This window comes from Solanum stenotomum, chromosome 1 (assembly GCF_019186545.1).
Source record: "Solanum stenotomum isolate F172 chromosome 1, ASM1918654v1, whole genome shotgun sequence".
NCBI lineage: Eukaryota > Viridiplantae > Streptophyta > Magnoliopsida > Solanales > Solanaceae > Solanum > Solanum stenotomum.
In genome coordinates, this window is record NC_064282.1 from 11,374,837 (window position 1) to 11,392,032 (window position 17,196).

At 31.5% G+C, this 17,196-nt stretch overlaps 1 protein-coding gene across 1 annotated transcript; it reads left to right on the forward strand.

Moving 5' to 3' along the window:
- Positions 1-12,774: 12,774 nt before the first annotated feature.
- On the forward strand, positions 12,775-14,553 carry LOC125870701 (acetylajmalan esterase-like). The gene is made up of 5 exons (XM_049551200.1): positions 12,775-13,128; positions 13,219-13,425; positions 13,512-13,660; positions 13,758-14,031; positions 14,174-14,553. The coding sequence occupies exons 1-5, from the start codon at positions 12,828-12,830 to the stop codon at positions 14,392-14,394; spliced, it is 1,152 nt and encodes a 383-aa protein (XP_049407157.1). The 5' UTR covers positions 12,775-12,827; the 3' UTR covers positions 14,395-14,553.
- Positions 14,554-17,196: the final 2,643 nt, after the last annotated feature.

The window sequence follows — 17,196 nt, forward strand, 5'->3', positions numbered from 1 at the left end:
AACTTGGGATTTGAAGTTCTTCCTAGATTTTGTGGTATGTCCTCATATGTCGAGGGCAAGACTTTTCTATTCTAGTTTTATGATAAGGTTCTTGTAATAGACTTAATAGACTTCTTTTGATTGTAAAGGGCCGTGTCCCTAGTATGTTTTCACGTTTATGTCTAAGATGGCTAAGAGACTTAGTATTCCGCTTGTGTACCTTTGAATGATGTTTTTAAAAGTGACCTTTGAGTCTTATGGGATTTTATTTAAAGAGTTTTTAATTTCGTACTATTTTTCATATCTGATGTGATGAATGCTAAGGGCTTGTATGAGACCTCCGAGAGGTTGAATACGCATGTTACGACTTGGGGATACTCCCGGGTCGTGACAATAACCTTCAACAAAACATTATTAATCAGCATTAGACCATTACCCTACCCTTTTCTAGTTACTCTACCAAATGGCTATAAACGTGACAGAAATTGGTGATGCATGTTTGAATTCTTCATTAACTTTGTATAAAGTTCTGTTTGTACCTAGTTTGAAATTCAATTTGATATCAGATCATTGCTTAGTTTCTCATGATAACAGAGTGATCAGTTTCAACTCTTCTTCTTGTTTAATGCAGGGCCCTTCAATAAAGAGCCCTCTGGAGATTGGTAGAGCACATAATGAACTCTATTTCTTGTGTTCAAAATGTCACACTCTTTGTCCTAACTCCACTGTCTCAACTGTTGGATCACACAACAAACTTTCATCTCTTCATTCTAGTTTACATTCTGTTTCTATTCATCCTAGTTTACTTTCTAATTCTGCAATTCCAAATCCATTTCATGTAATTCCTTGTTTGATGTTGTTGATTTGCCTTGTAATGAAAGAAGTGATATTGTGACTCCTAGTTTCTACTATACTTCTACCATTGCATCTTCTGGTGTGAATTCCACTTTTGATAATCCTCTCATGTCATGCATGTCTCATGGAAATTGCATTGATCACTTATGGCATAACAGGCTAGGCCATGTGCCCTTTATCAAAATGAAAGGAATTTTCTCTATTTCCATATCCTTCTCACCAAAACAACCTTTTGTATGCACTGTTTGTCCCATGGCCAGACAGACAAGATCACCATTTCCAATAAAAACTGCCACTTCCAGTACTAAATGTTTTGACCTCCTTCATCTAGATTTGTGGGGACCTTACCATGTACCTACTCATAATGGCTATAAATACTTCTTGACGATTGTTGATAACTTTAGTAGGTCTACATGGACTCAATTTCTTAGTTGTAAAAGCAACACCCTCTAGACCATAAAATCTTGTGTGTCCCTTGTAGCAAACTAGTTCACAGTCACTATTAAGTCCATTAGAACTGACAATGGGTCAGAATTCATCAACCATGAGACAAATACGTACCTGCAAGAAAAAGGAATAATACACCAAAGATCCTGTCCATACACACCACAACAAAATGGTGTGGTAGAGAGAAAATACAAACATCTTCTTAAAGTTGCTAGGGCACTACTATACCAGTCAAAACTACCTACTAGATATTGGGGAGAGTGCATACTTACAACAACTTGTTTGATAAACAGATTGCCCAACTCAGTTCTCCATAGCAAAACTCCTTTTAAAGTGTTGTATAATAAATAACCTGCCTACTCTCACCTTAAGGCTTTTGGGTGCCTTTGTTTCCCTACTCTCAACGGTCACAAAGACAAGTTCGAACCAAGAACCACACCTCACATCTTTGTAGGATATCCTTTCAACAAAAAAGGGTACAAGGTTTTAGACTTGAGCACTAAGAAAATACATGCTTCCAGAGATATGTCATTTTATGAAAATGTTTTTCCTTTTACTCTTTCTGAAGTTGATTCTAGTTTTTCTACAATACTGAAAAAGTTGAATATAAATCAGAATATATTGCACTACACTAACAGTACTCCTAACAAAGTTCATATGATGGATGATGACACCACTGTTACTGTCACTAATGCTGATCAGCCTCCTAGTCCCACACATGTGCCCTTAACACTACAAAATAATAACCTACCATCCTCAAATGAATCAGATATAATGAATCAATCCCCACTAAACACAACTACTCACCAACACCAACATCAAAACCTTAGGAGGTCCAAGAGGTCACATACCATTCCAACCTACCTAAAGGAATATAACTACTTTTTACCCTTATTACAAACCCAAAATCCAAGCCCCTCATCTCATTATGCATACAATAACAATCACATGTCCCTTACCAGTTTTAACTAGGATAGTCAACAACTTGTGTAACATCTCGCAACTAGGAAGAACTAGAAAGAAGTTTAAAATCTGGAAATAGTCATTTTTGGAAAGTATAAGGAAATCTAGAAAATTTTAAGTAAGTTAAAGTGAGTTTTTGGAAAACTTCAAACGACCATAACTCTTAGATCAGGATGAGTTAGGTGTAGTTCCAGATATGGTTGGAAAAATCTAGGAATGATCTTTCCAACGCCGTCAAGTTTGCACGATTCCGAGTTTGGATGAGTGAGTTATGCCCTTAGGAAGTTGGGTTGTCGGACTAAGGAATTGTTCAATTCGAAATTTTAAAGGGTATTTTAGTCTTTTCATTGCCCTATTATTTTAATCCGTTTTAAGAGTTTAATATTGGTCAAATCATATTTTAATCAGTTTTAGAATTTGGGGATTTCACACTAGGATTAAGGAGAAAGGAGAAGAAGGAGCAAGAACGCTCAACATCGTCGAAGTTTGGTTGTGGAATTCGTCGAGGGTGATCCCTACAAGGTATGTGAGATCACTTAGCATTAGGTTAGTTCACCCATGCGCCAAACATGTTTAATTCAACATATTTTCGTTCTAAAGGATTGGGAAATTGATGTTTTTTATAGTTGTACTTGAATTGATTTCGTTCTGGAACACTAGTGGTGAGTTAGGAGTTTCTTGATGATTAAGTGTTGTTTTCTGGAGTTGTTTGGATTATATTTTGTGTATATGATTTGGGTACATGAATCTAAGGTGAAATTTGGGAAAAAGAATCAGATTTAAAATGATTTAGGATCTGAAAATGAGTTGAAAACCTCGTCAGACGCACCTAGGGAGGGCCAGGCGTGTCGCACCCCTAGCGCCAGGAGGCTGGGGCGGCGCGCCTGCAGTGCACACAAAACAAGCCCAGTAAGTTGGGGTCTGGCGCGGCGCGCCAGGGACATGCTCGGATCGGAGTTTTTCATCAGTTTTTCATCGTTTAGCCTATTTAAGTTATTCTAAAGTGTCCTAACACTTTCCATTGATTCTAACTACTTTAAATGACTTCTAAACACCTAGAAATCATCCAGAAACATGAATCATAACCTTGAATCCACAAAGTCAAATTCAAGAAAAGTTAAGAGCCAAGTTTAGAAAGTTATTCGAGTCTTTTCAAGAACTCTTTTGCAAATGCTTTTAACTTTGTTTTAAGACTTAAAGTTCAAGTTGAGTAAAGAGTAAAGATTGAAGTTCATTTCTTCAAAAGTATATGGGAACTAAGTAATCCCAAAGAGTTTATAAATGTTTTCACATTTAAGCAAAAAAAGGGAACATTGATTCCAAGAGAGTTTTTTAAGCTAAATTTGAGCAATTATCTCAAACTAGAGAAGAAATTGTTTTTAAAAACATATGAGCTAAGTATATTTTGGGAGTAGTATTGAGCACCGATATGGGGACGCGAGTTCATATTAACTCAAGTCCCCATAAAACCATGTAGCCATCATGGGCAAAAAAAGGATAATACTTTTTAGATGATTCCTTAGTGCTTTCTAGCATAGACTAGTGGATCCACTTAGTAGTTCAGGTTTTATACTGATGGCAAGGTATAGGACTGTCATTGGCAACGTGAGGTAAAACGTTATACCATCACTTAGGCTCATAGTGATGGTTGTCGGTTAGAGAATTTCCCACAGAAGTTATATTACTTTCTAAATGAGTAAAGTTAAGTTTGTTACCTCTTTATCTTTAACGAACTAAGATTGTTTTCAATTGTTTTGTAAGTTTTATTTATATATATATATAACATGTGTTTTATTGCTTTATATTGAGTTGAGTTTCCATGAGTTGAGAATATATATTTATATATATATATATATATAGCATGTGTTTTATTGCTTTATATTGAGTTGAGTTTCCATGAGTTGAGAATATATATATATATATATATAGCATGTGTTTTATTGCTTTATATTGAGTTGAGTTTCCATGAGTTGAGAAGAGCCAGGTAGGTGTTTCTTCCATAATCTCTTCCGAGCCTATGTTTGTTAGCATTCCAACTCGCATACTCGTACATTTAATATACTGATGCCAAGTGACCTGCATCTTATTATGATGCAGACGAGGCAGGTAACCAGGATCAGCATACAACGCCTCGTTGATCCAGCTTGAGCATTCAGAGTCTGTTGGTGAGCCTCCTTGCTATCCGGAGGACTCTTTTATTCGCTTTCTAGTTTAGTTCATTAGAATGTTGTGGGGTTTGTCCCAACATCCATCTCAGTTGTTTTAGAGGCTTCATAGACAGTTAAGTAGTTCAATAAACTTTGTATTATCTTTCTTATGCCAAAGACTTGGGTTGCCACTTTTGGCCAAGTTGAATGTTTAATCTTTAAAACATTCTCAGTTATTTTATTATTCAGTTCAATTAAGTTCATTGTTCATTATAGATATGAATATTGTCTTCCGCTGAGTTAAGTAAGCCAGGCCAAGGGTTTGCTTGGGCCAGCAATGGTCTTCGAGTGCCAGTCACGTCCAGGGTGTAGGCTCGGTGCATGACAACTTGTTAACAACATTTCACATGACATTGAACCATGTTCATATAAGGAGGCAGTGATAGATCCTGCTTGGCAAGTAGCAATGACATTTGAGTTTGATGCATTATATTCCAACAATACTTGGGAGCTTGTTAAGTTACCTGTATGGAAGAAAACAATAGGTTGTAAGTGGGTGTACAAGATCAAACACAAAGTTGATGGCACAGTGGAGAGATATAAGGCCAGACTTGTTGTGAAGGGATACACTCAACATTCTGGGATTGACTACAATGAAACCTTTTCTCCAGTAATAAAAATAACTATTGTCAGGGTACTGATTAGTATAGCTGTGAAAAAGAACTGATATATGTACCAATTGGATGTTAACAATGTTTTTCTCCATGGAGACTTATGTGAAGAAGTTTACATGGACACACCTCAAGGGCTTTTGGTGGAAGGCACAGGTTTGTGTTGTAAACTCAAAAAATCATTGTATGGACTCAAACAGGCAAGTAGACAATGGTATGAAAAGTTAGCTCAAATGCTCTTCTCAAGAGGTTATTCCCACTCGGACAGTGATTATTCTCTGTTTTATAGAAAGGCTGGTGCTTCTCTAGTGATTGTTGTTGTCTATGTTGATGACATAATATTGACAGGAATTGATGTTAATGAAATCAGCTCCTTGAAGAGTTTCCTTCATGATCAATTCAAAATAAAAGACTTGGGAAAACTTCATTATTTTTTGGGATTAGAGATACTTTACAAGGACATTGGGGTCCTAATTTCACAGAGAAAGTTCACTGCAGATTTGTTGAAAGAATTTGACTGCACATCATGAAAACCAACCATGTCACCTCTTGAATCCACAGTTAAGCTCAAAGCAAATGAAGGAGCTCTACTAAAAGATCCCACATTCTACAGAAAATTGGTGGGAAAGTTAAAACTTTTTGGCTAATACCATATTGGACATAACTTTCAGTGTCCAGCACCTCAGTCAGTTCTTTCAATCTCTTAGGAACCACATCTTAAAGCTGTCTACCATGTTCTGAGGTACCTCATGAATGACCCTTGTTTGGGGATATTTTTGTCTAACAACAGTGACTGCACTATCACTGCCTATTGTGACTCAGATTGGGCTGCATGCCCTGATTCTAGAAGATCGGTAAGTGGTTATATTGTACTGATGGGGGACAATCCTATTTGCTGGAAATCCAAGAAACAAGCAACCATCTTCTTGTCCTCGGCGGAAGCAGAGTACATAGCTGTTAGAAAGGTGGTGGGAGAATTGGTCTGGCTGGAGAGATTACTAACTGAGTTGCATTCACCATGTAACTTACATGTTTCTGTGTTTTGCGATAGTCAAGCAGCTGTTCACATTGCAAAGAATCATGTGTTTCATGAAAGGACGAAACACATAGAGGTGGATTGCAACTTCGTTAGAGAAAAGTTGCAGGAAGGCCTTATTGTGCTCCATCATATCCCAACCAATGAACAGTTGGCTGATGTTTTGACCAAGCCTCTGCCAAACTCCAAACATTCCATTCTGCTACACAAGTTAGCTGTGAGCCACTCACATCCAACTTGAGGGGGGATGTTGAGATATATATTACTTAGCTTCTAAATTAATGAGTAAGTCAGCTTAGCTGGCAGATTAGTTAGAATTAGTTAGAAGTTAGTTATTTCGTATTGTGTTAGTTAGCTTTACTTTACAACAATTTCTTGTGATTAGAGAATACCACACTTGTATAAATTGTAAGATTGCAGTTGAGATAAATCAATTTTCATTTCCCCAATTACTCCTGATTGATCTCAGGGCTCTGTCCTTCTCTTCCTTCTTCTTTCTTCTCGAAGCGTCTTCAATGGAGAACTGAAATTCTCCGCAGCTTCTCCTCAATTTGACAGGCTAAACAATACTAGAACTAATAATTGGGATGTGTAGCAATAACTCACACATGAAAAATAGAAATCAGTCTCTCACTGCTACTTAAATTAAAATATAGTACTCCCTAACAACAATTTGGTGTATTTACCTTCTTAATAAATATGTATCGTACATTAAGAGTGTACAAAACTAAAAGTGAATAAGTACAAATTTAAAATCTAACAAATCCATCTAACACAATTTAAAGTTTTTCATCTATGAAATTTTTAGTCATTCACATGTTAAAATGTCGTCACTTGTGTCTGAAATATTTTATAGTGGGAGAGACACAAATATAAACTGATACGTAAAAGATTACTTTTTAAATGCGTCGCATATAATAGCAAAAAAATTATTTTTCACCTTTTTCACTATGGAAAAATCTTTTTGGCCAGAAAATTTGGCGAGAATGATATTTTATCTATGTCATTTTATATTTTAAAATATTTTTATCATTTTAACTTTAATACATTTTAACTAAAAAGTAAAAAAAAAAATCAGTTTATTTTAAAATAAAAAAAATATTATAATTTTTTTAATTTTTTGATCACGTCTTTCTCATTTGAGATTTGAGAATATTTTTGGGACTAGGACAGAAAGGAAAAAAAATCAACTGCGCGCTTTTAAGACGACAACAACTGCATTAATTATTGTCCTTTCACATCCAATTGGATGATCGGATTGGGCCGCTTTCTTTAGATTGGGTTAGTACATTTTGTGTGTTCATGGTGACTGCAAACGTGTACCATTTTTAACCACCTACCAAAAGAATAACATACTTTCGTATAATCAATACCTCAATCAAACATGAATAAACATAAAAAAATTATTTTATTTTGTAATTGTTCCTTATTAATTATGGAGTGGATGAATTAAAAACTTACATATTTTCAAGAATTTCTATCTTTTTCAAAGTAATTAATTGAGGGTATAATAGGTAAAATAAAAAAAATTCTTTCTTGATTTGTCAAAATGAACAAGTAATTAGGAACAACTAAAAAAAAAAATAGACTAATAATTAGGGACAGAGGGAGTATTCCTTACCAAAAACTTTTTTTTTGTTGTCATGGTTCAAACTCAAATTCTAGTGATCGTTTCTATGAGAGAACGGAGTTTCTAGTGCTACAACGGAATTTTAGAGAACTTCTTTTTATTTAGCATTAGTGTAGAGAAATGTTACGTTTTTTAGTTATAAGTTTTATACAAATTAAGTTATATCTTATCGCATAATTTGTGGGTTCTGAAATTGAATTTATGCTTCTATCGGTAGGAACTAAGTTGTGTCTTTAACGACGTAACTTGTGATCTAAACTTATGCCACTAAGCGGCATAATTTGACAATTTGTGTTATATTATGATAAGAACACCAATTCATTAGTCTCGGTAAGTGCTCAAAAACATAAAATGGAACGGAATTCATTTTACACAATTAGTATGAGATTTAAATTAAACTTGCGTTATTTTGATGTTGTCTATTTTGGTAGGTGGATAGTAATTTGAGGAGTATTGGGGCAATTAGTTGAACTGCTGTTCATAACGATGAGAACATGTTATTGAGGGATTCGGCTCCCCTTCATTATCCTTTCCCTCCATTTCGTCAAGTGCACCTCTAGATGAGAAACACATGTCTTATTTAAAGTTTAAAGGTCAAAATTATATTATATTAACAAATATCATAATCATAGTTAAGTCAACTAATTTTAGAAAATTACTCTCTAAATTTGGTAAAAATAAAAATATATTTCATACAAAATTTAATATTTATTAATAGCATTAATTTGATCTTATATTTTTATATTTAAATATTAAAATTGTAGAACATGAAACATTTATATTTAATGTGATAAATAATAATCGTCAAAAATATTTGCATTTAAAACAATATTTTCTTTTATTTCACAAAAATAAGAATATAAACGAATATTTTAAAAAACGTATATTTTTCCCTTCAAACGTACAATAACCACATTTTCTCCTTGGAATGATTTTGATATCGTTTATTCTAAAAGCCTTTTGTCTTTTTATTTTTTATTTTTGTTTCGTGTGCTTTTATTTTATGTTTTTTTTTCAACATTGATAATTATTCACTTTTTTTTTCGTTTCTCAACGTAGTATAATATTTCAAGAATAAAGTTTACTAGTACAGAAAATTATTTAGTTGATTCTCACCTTAAATATAATAAATTTAATATTTAAATATAAAATATAACATGAAATTAATGATATTAATAAATATCAAATTTTGTAGGGAATATGTTGTAATTATTTACCAAATTTAGAGAGTAGTTTTCTGAAATTAGTTGACTTAACTATGGTTATGATATTTGTTAATATAATATAATTTTGACCTTTAAACTTTAAATAAGACACGTGTCTCTTATCTAGGGGTGCACTTGACAAAATGGAGGGAAGGGGTAATGGAGGGGAGCCTGATCCGTTATTGAGGATATAATCATTATTGCAGGACGTAAAAAAACAAATAAATATAATATGACATATTAAAATTTTTAGTATACCAACTGAAATCTAGAAATATGAAACAATAAGCTACCAATTGATATGTTTTAGCCAGAATTATGAGTTTGGGTTCTAAATTTTAGGATAAAAAAGAAAAATATTGCAAGCTTTTTTTTTAAAAAAAAAAAAGAAAAAGGTTTGAGTCCACAACACTAGTATGAAAGACATTTTCGTCAATTCTTCCTTACCATTGAGTTGTCGATCAATTGTGTAAGAAGGTTTTCAAATTAATATACATATATATTTATTTATTTTTCTAATGCAAATAGAGATATCTACAAGACATTGAAATTTTGTGGGACTCTACAAGACGTGTTCAATTTGAATTGGGACTCTAGAAGGTGTTCAGTTTCAATTAGAATTCTTGGAGGCTACTCAACCTTAAACCCTAGTTCATGCCTATATAAAGGATACTAAATTTTCTTAAGAGGCATCTGGAATATGCCTCCGATTACTAAATTATTATTTTTAAAGTCCTCCTATTATTAAACTCTTCTTTTTCTCTTTTTACAAGTTTTTAGCATAATTTTTTTTTGAAGTCCTCCGATTATTAAAAAAATAAATTGAAGTCCTCCGATTATTAAACTTTTCTTTTTCTCTTTTAAAAAAAAATTGTAAAAGAGAAAAAGAAGAGTTTAATAATCGGAGGACTTCAAAATTTTTATTTTTTTAAATAATCGGAGGAGTTCAATTTTTTTTTAATGGATAGTTTAGATAATTTTATATATTATTATTGATTATGACAAAAGATTAGGCTTAGCAACTTTACCAAAAAAATTTTTTTTTTTAATAATCGGACCAAAATTTTTTATCTATATTTTTAAAAAAAGCCACAAGGTGCTGAAATCCATGCGCCTTGTAAGGCGCATGGCAGCTGAGCCTTACAAGGCTAAAAGGAGGCCGCGCCTTGTGGCGAAAGTCCTAATTTAAATGAATTTAAACGACGTCAAAGAGAGTTGCCCTTTTAGTTTGATATTTAATTTAGTTGCCCTTTTGAAATTTTGAGAAAATTTTCTTACCCTTTTGAATCCAAACTCTATTAATATGGGGTTGTGGTACCACAGCAGCATGACTGCTTTTATTTTTAATTAAAAATTAAATTTCAAATTTGAATCTCGAGTATATAGAGAATATATTGTTTAGAGCGTCGTCTTAAAAGGAGTTCTATAATTCACAATTCATTTTTAATTAAAATTCAATGTAAGTTTCTGACACCAAATGAGAAACTAAAAAAAATCATGTTCAGTAACCTCAAGCTTTTCTTGTCCATCATACACAAACTTTTGCCGATAAGACCAAATTTTAATTAAATTTAGTAGATTCACTATTTTGAAATATTTTAAATTTTATTTAACAGGTAAGTAAAAGATAATTTATTTCCATAACTTATGTTCATGAAAAAAAATATGGGAAAAGGGCCTGATATACCCCTCAACTTTATCATTTGGAGCTGATATGCCCCTCGTTATGAAAGTGACTTATATATACCCTTACCGTTATACAAACGGTTCACTATACCCCTACCGTTACAAATGAACTCACATATACCCTTCATTTAACGGAAGTGAAAAAATTAGTTTTAAATTTATATTTTTGACTTTTAATTTTCTTAAAAATTATTTAAGGGTATATATGATTCTTCTAGCAAAGTTCAAAGTATATTTTAATCCTTTTCATACATAAATTATTTTTTGACTTCTTTGATTATAATTATTTGAGTTTCTTATTCTTATTTAATTTTTTTCTTTCATTCCTTAGTGTAAAGAAAAAAATTTAAAACTATTTTTTTTTCTATATTGTAATTTAATTTTTGTATTTGAAGAAAAAAATTTGGTCATCTATAAAAAGTTTTACAAGAATATTAGTGAAACATAAATAAATTTGACCATCAAAATAATAAATCTAAATTAGTCATTGAAACCAAAAAAAGTAAAAAAATATGTTTGAGTAGGATTAAATATACTCATATGGAATTATATATATTTTTTTTTAAAATAATAAAAAATTATACTAAAATTAATTTTTTTTCATTTGCGTTAGAAGAAAAGGGTATATGAGAGTCATTTGTATATAAGTAGGGGTATATATGAGCCACTTTCATAACGAGGGGTATATCAACTCTAAATGACATAGTTAAGGAGTATATCAGACCCTTTTCTCAAAAAAAAATTATCTAGTAAATTAAGTGTACGTAAACAAAATCACATTGATATAAGAAAAAAAACTACCTTTTAAAGTGTAGAGACTTGATCCGAAATGAACCATATATGTAAAGTAGTCTAATTATCTAGTTACCAAGATTATTTCATATAAATTTCAATGTCAGAAAAAAACAATAAAAGTATTTTAATCATTATTAAAGATATCTCTATGCGGTCCCAACTAAGGCGATTCTTTTCGTTAGAAACTAACTAAGAAATGTTTTTTCTTAAGTCAAGCACGTTTATGGGCTAATCATCTCGTAAGTTTGTATGGATAACGAAAAGATTATAAATAATATAAAAAAAAATAAAAACTCCAAATTAGGATGTTAATAACTGGCTATTTACACCGTTGGTACATACTCCCTTCGTCCATTTTTTTTACTGTCTACTATTTTCACAATAAATTTTAGGTTTAGCAAACATAAAAATTAATATGATATAGTTATAGTTTGTATAATTGTGCTCCATATCAAACTTTATGTTTGCTATGGCTATTAATATGTATATTTCGATATACATATACAAAAGAATCAATTGTATAATCTGTGTTTGTATAAAGCGAGAAAGAGAGAAAGACAAAAGAAAATTGGGCAGGGGAATATCTGTATTTGTATAATTATAAGTGTATAGGACTAAAATATATGTATTTGTATTTGTATATACAATTTTCTCTCGCTTTATAAAAACACAAACGCAATATTTGTGTTTGTATAAAGTGAGAGACGCAATTGAGAGTGGCGAGCGAGATTCTCTGCAGAGAGAGGCGAACGAAAAGATATGTATATATACAGTTTTCTCTCGTTTTATACAAAGACAAACGCATTTTATACATTTATATTTGTATAAACTGAGAGAGGCGAAGGAGAGACTGCCCAGCGAGAAATCGAGAGTGGCGAGCAAGAAATTCAGGGAGAGAGACGAATGATAACTGTTTGCTCGGGTTACAATTAAATCAAACTGTGGTTATAACATTTAATTTGAATTAATAGTTTGCTATTTTATATAATTTTTCCTATTAAAAATAGTTGTCCAACAATATTTGTTAAATTTGAAAAATCAAGAGATAATTTACTTTTTGTACTATTTTATCCATACTATCAAATATTATTCAATATCTAATACATTTTCAAAGCATTAAATTTATTATATATATCCAAGAGATAGTTTTGTAATATTACTCTATTATTTATTTTTTATTAAGGCAGCAAGTCAATAATAAAAGATAGAATATTATTTTGTGGGCTTATAATTTTTCTTTCGTTTGAATGTGTTATCTAGCTGTAAAAGACAACAACAGTATTAATTGCTTATATTTCATTGCTTTTGTTTTTAGCCATACGTCCTATTTTCATCCTATGGAAATTAGTAACGTTTTCTGCCTCTCTATATAATCCAAACATTTTATTTGCAATAATAGAGTGGTAGTGCTTCATGGCATTCGTAATGAGAGTGGTAGTGATTCATCTCTTAATCAGTTTGTTGCTTCTTCAACTGATCAAAGGAGATGATGATACACAAAAATTATTAATAAAGCTTGAAAAACCAAAATTACAGAAATGCAGAATTGATAGAATTTATCAGTTTGGTGATTCACTTTCCGATACTGGAAACTGTCTGAGAGAGAGCTATTGTGGATCTCAAACTAAAACCGGAAAACTTCCTTATGGGATGAATTTTTACCAGAATGCAACGGGACGTTGTTCTGATGGATTCATCATCCTTGATTACATAGGTTGATATATATTCCAACACTACTATTATATATATATATAAAAGTTTGATGATTTTTTGTTGTTTAATTTGTGTCTCTCGTAATATACAGCGATGGAATGTGGTCTTCCTCTCCTAAATCCATCCTTAGAAGAAAATGCAGATTTTAGTCATGGTGCGAATTTCGCTGTATCAGGGGCTACTGCTTTATCAGCGGAATACCTTATATCGAGGAACATCGCTATGTCTTTCACAAATAGTTCATTAAGTGTTCAGCTTCAATGGATGTCTTCTCATTTCAAATCTGTTTGCTCTGATGGTAATTACTCTCTACTTATTTATTATAAAACTAATTTAGACAGTTAGAATGTTAATTTTTTTTCAACAATTATTCTTGCTTGCTAGATTGCGCAAAATATTTGGAAAATTCACTTTTCCTAGTCGGAGAAATTGGAGGAGATGACGTTACTTATGGGTTTAAGCAAGGTAGACCCATAGAGGAGGTGCGAAGAATAGTGCCTGATATTGTGAAAAACATCATTCATTCTGTTAGAGTAAGTGTTTGTTATTTCTTCATTATATTATCAGAATAGCTTCAAATTAAATTTGATTCCTGATTATGATTATTTATTTTATTTATTTTTTTTGCAGACAATCATTGGTTTTGGGGCTACTAGAATTTTAGTTCCTGGCAATTTGCCTTCAGGTTGTTTCCCAATTATCCTAACGTTATACATGAACAAATCCTCAACTGTCTACGATGAGTACCATTGCGCGGAAGAATGGAACAATTTTATAATATCTTATAACAATCTTCTGCAACAAGCCATTCATGAGCTGAACAGAGAGTATCCAAACATTTCAATTATTTACGGCGATTACTACAATGCCTATTACTGGCTTCTACGAAATGCCGTCGCTCTTGGTGAGTGTATATAACTAATTTTGAGGAATAGTGAGGGCAATTAGTAATTTTAATCTAACTTTCTTTCAAGGTAGGAGCTTCCTAATTTTAATATAATATGCAATTTATTAACATTCTTTTTTGTATTCTTTAATATTTTCAGGATTCGACAAAAAAACGCTACAAATAGCATGTTGTGGAATAGGAGGAGAATATAATTACACCGAAGATAGGAGATGTGGTAAGCCAGGAGCTGAAAAGGCGTGTGCAGACCCGAGTACTTACATAAGTTGGGATGGAAGTCATTTGACACAAAAGGCAAATGGTTGGATAACAAAATGGCTAATTGATGACATTTTACCCCAATTGAACTGTCATGTTTAAATTCAAGCTTTTAATTATTTTTGTGTTTCATAATATTAAGGGATCATTCATTATATCCCACGTTCAGACGCTATAACAAATTAAAGTTGTGTTTTGTTTGATCTGCTAAATAATTATGCCATTTTTCCAAACACAACTATATATTTTCACTATTTGCTAGAATTGTGAGCATGGGGACAAGCATTAAAGAACACTTCTTTCATAAACTAATAATTAAGTAGCATGTAAATCTTAACTCAATACTTATGGATATTGTGAGCTCACTCGCTCTAATTGAACTCATATTATGATTCTAAAACATTTAATCAAAATAATGTGCTATAGCATGTGTATTTGGGAGAAAATTTTCATCTAAATTTCATGAATTAACTTTTAATGGTCTTAAAGGGTCATCAGATTCTTTATTTTATTCTTGTATTTAGTTAATTTGTAGAGTGTCTAATTTGGCGTATTTTTAAGTCTCTGTCTACAACATATATACACATGAAGCCTTCTCAAATATGTTAAGGGCCAAGAAGATAATGCCCAAGTCAATAAATATGTTCAGAGGGTGTTTAGATATTTTAAAAATGATTTAAAAAAAGTTAAAGTTAAAAAATAGGTACTTCCTAATTTTTATTTTTCAAGTTAAAAGTTTGATTTTGTAATAGCTACCTTTTCAAGCTAGCTGTGCAAATAGATTTAAATAACTACGTCTAGCAAGCTAGGGTTTAGGAAAAGGGGCTTACATTATAGGATCGGTATAAGTTCGGAAAAATTACTTGGAAAGACCATCCTTAAGACTTAACTACATAGCTAATAATATTTTTTAAATATTATAGATATAATTTATTTATTTTTTGAAAAGATTATTATGATTTCTAATTTAATGATTTAACAAATAATCTCTTTATAGTAATTATGTATATATGCATACCTATATATATAACTATACTACCCAACATATACAATCAGAATGAAAAGATAGTGTATATTTTAACCATGTTGGTTTAGCATATGGCTAAAAAAATTAATTGTCTTACTTATATGTAAAATACAGTTTGATTATGAGGTTACCAATATATATATATTTAAGATAAATCTCATCGTCAGAAGAGTTAATTTAATTATCAATAAAGACATCTCTCTGTGGTCCTACCAAGATGATTCTTTTCGGCTAGAAACTAAACAAAACCTGATTTTTTTCTGAATTCAAACGTTTATGGGCCAAGCATATTGTACTTAAGCTTGTATGAACTCAATAATAAAAGACTTAAAGAATAATATTGAGGTTTACTCCCTCCGTTTTCATTTATATGTTAAATATTAAAAATAAATATTTTTTTAATATTTGTCATTTCACAAAATTAATACATAAACAATATTACTCTTTCTATTTTATCTTTGAGAGTTATATGCTTGAAAATATGAATATGACCAGCATGGAAAACTAAATCATTAATTCATGTCATTGGTCATTTAATTAATTAAAATATATTATTTATGCTCATTTATTGGAAATTTGACTTCAAGAGAACACTAAATAAATATACAATGGCAAACTTAGTTTCATAAGAAACAAAAAATCTAAAATGGTGACATAAATAAGAACGGACAAAGTATAAACCTATATTAATGTTATAGTATTAAGACTCAACATTCTAATTACTATAAACTATACGAAATTAATCTATTGCAAACATATTTGATATTAGAATTGTAAATCCTTATTCTAAACTACGTTGCTCTTTGTCAACACAAGGCATATTTTGAAAATTGAATATTTTTTCAACCTCAAATGTACGTAGTAGAAGTTAAAAATTTGCATTTAATATTTATGTAAAAAAAAATTGCCTTTAAAGTTTCAATTAGATGTGTCTGAATTTGTTTTGAGCTCACTAATTATATTAGTTGGCAAAAACTTATATAATTGTTTGGTAGCAATTGAAAAATGATAGGAATTTGTTGGAACTTACTATTTTTAGAGGAGTGGAACACGTAGAATCGACATTTATGTTTGTGAAATTGTGATGATGGCCAAATATTGAATATGCGGTCCTCCCTGAGGGTAATGTGAATGGTGAAATTAAAGGAGTGGTAGCAACATCTTTATGTCATGTGGGTGAGTGGCACCAACATAGTGACGGGATTGTTTTATTAAGAGAATTTTGTTGAGAATGTCACACTTAAATGGGTTCTACAATGAACTATTTAAATTTAATTGAGGCTTCAATACGAATTTCAAACACTTTGAGGAAAATCAAAAACAGGCGTTGATAATATAAAAAAATGGAAGCGTAAATTAGGAGGTGATGATGAGCCATATTATAACAGCTCAGATGCAGAAAATCCATTTATATTGACTTATTTCAAAGTTATAAATAGCTTTTAAATATTCTGAAGTGTTTGCTCAAGTTAAAAAAGAGGTTCAAGTTAGAATTCTAACAACTTTTGACCTATAAATCAAAAAACGAAAAGTTAATCCAAACATATGGGGGGCAGTTTGATTTTTAAAGTATAAAAATTGAAGTAATGTTTGCCCAATAATCTTGTGTTGGGAAAATCAATGGAAAGAATGAATGGAGGAAGATTTGAAGTATTTTTTCACTCATTGTGGATGTAGACTACTGTGTAAAGCGTTGAAAGGTTTTCATTGGCAAATTAAAATTGGGGCATGGCAGCAACAATAACATGGCTTCTTTCTTTGCTCATTTTAATTGGCTATACCGAACAGGTATTAAAGCTTCAAAATCCACTAGCAGATTTGATACAATTTATCAAGCAATTTTCATCCAAAAGTGTGCAACTTGATAGTTGATTGGA

Excerpts from the sequence above, each read along its gene's own strand:
- LOC125870701 (XM_049551200.1), top strand. The coding sequence starts at position 12,828 with ATGGCATTCGTAATGAGAGTGGTAGTGATTCATCTCTTAATCAGTTTG. Across the intron at positions 13,129-13,218 it reads CATCATCCTTGATTACATAG|CGATGGAATGTGGTCTTCCT; the intron begins GTTGATATATAT and ends CGTAATATACAG. Across the intron at positions 13,661-13,757 it reads ACATCATTCATTCTGTTAGA|ACAATCATTGGTTTTGGGGC; the intron begins GTAAGTGTTTGT and ends TTTTTTTTGCAG.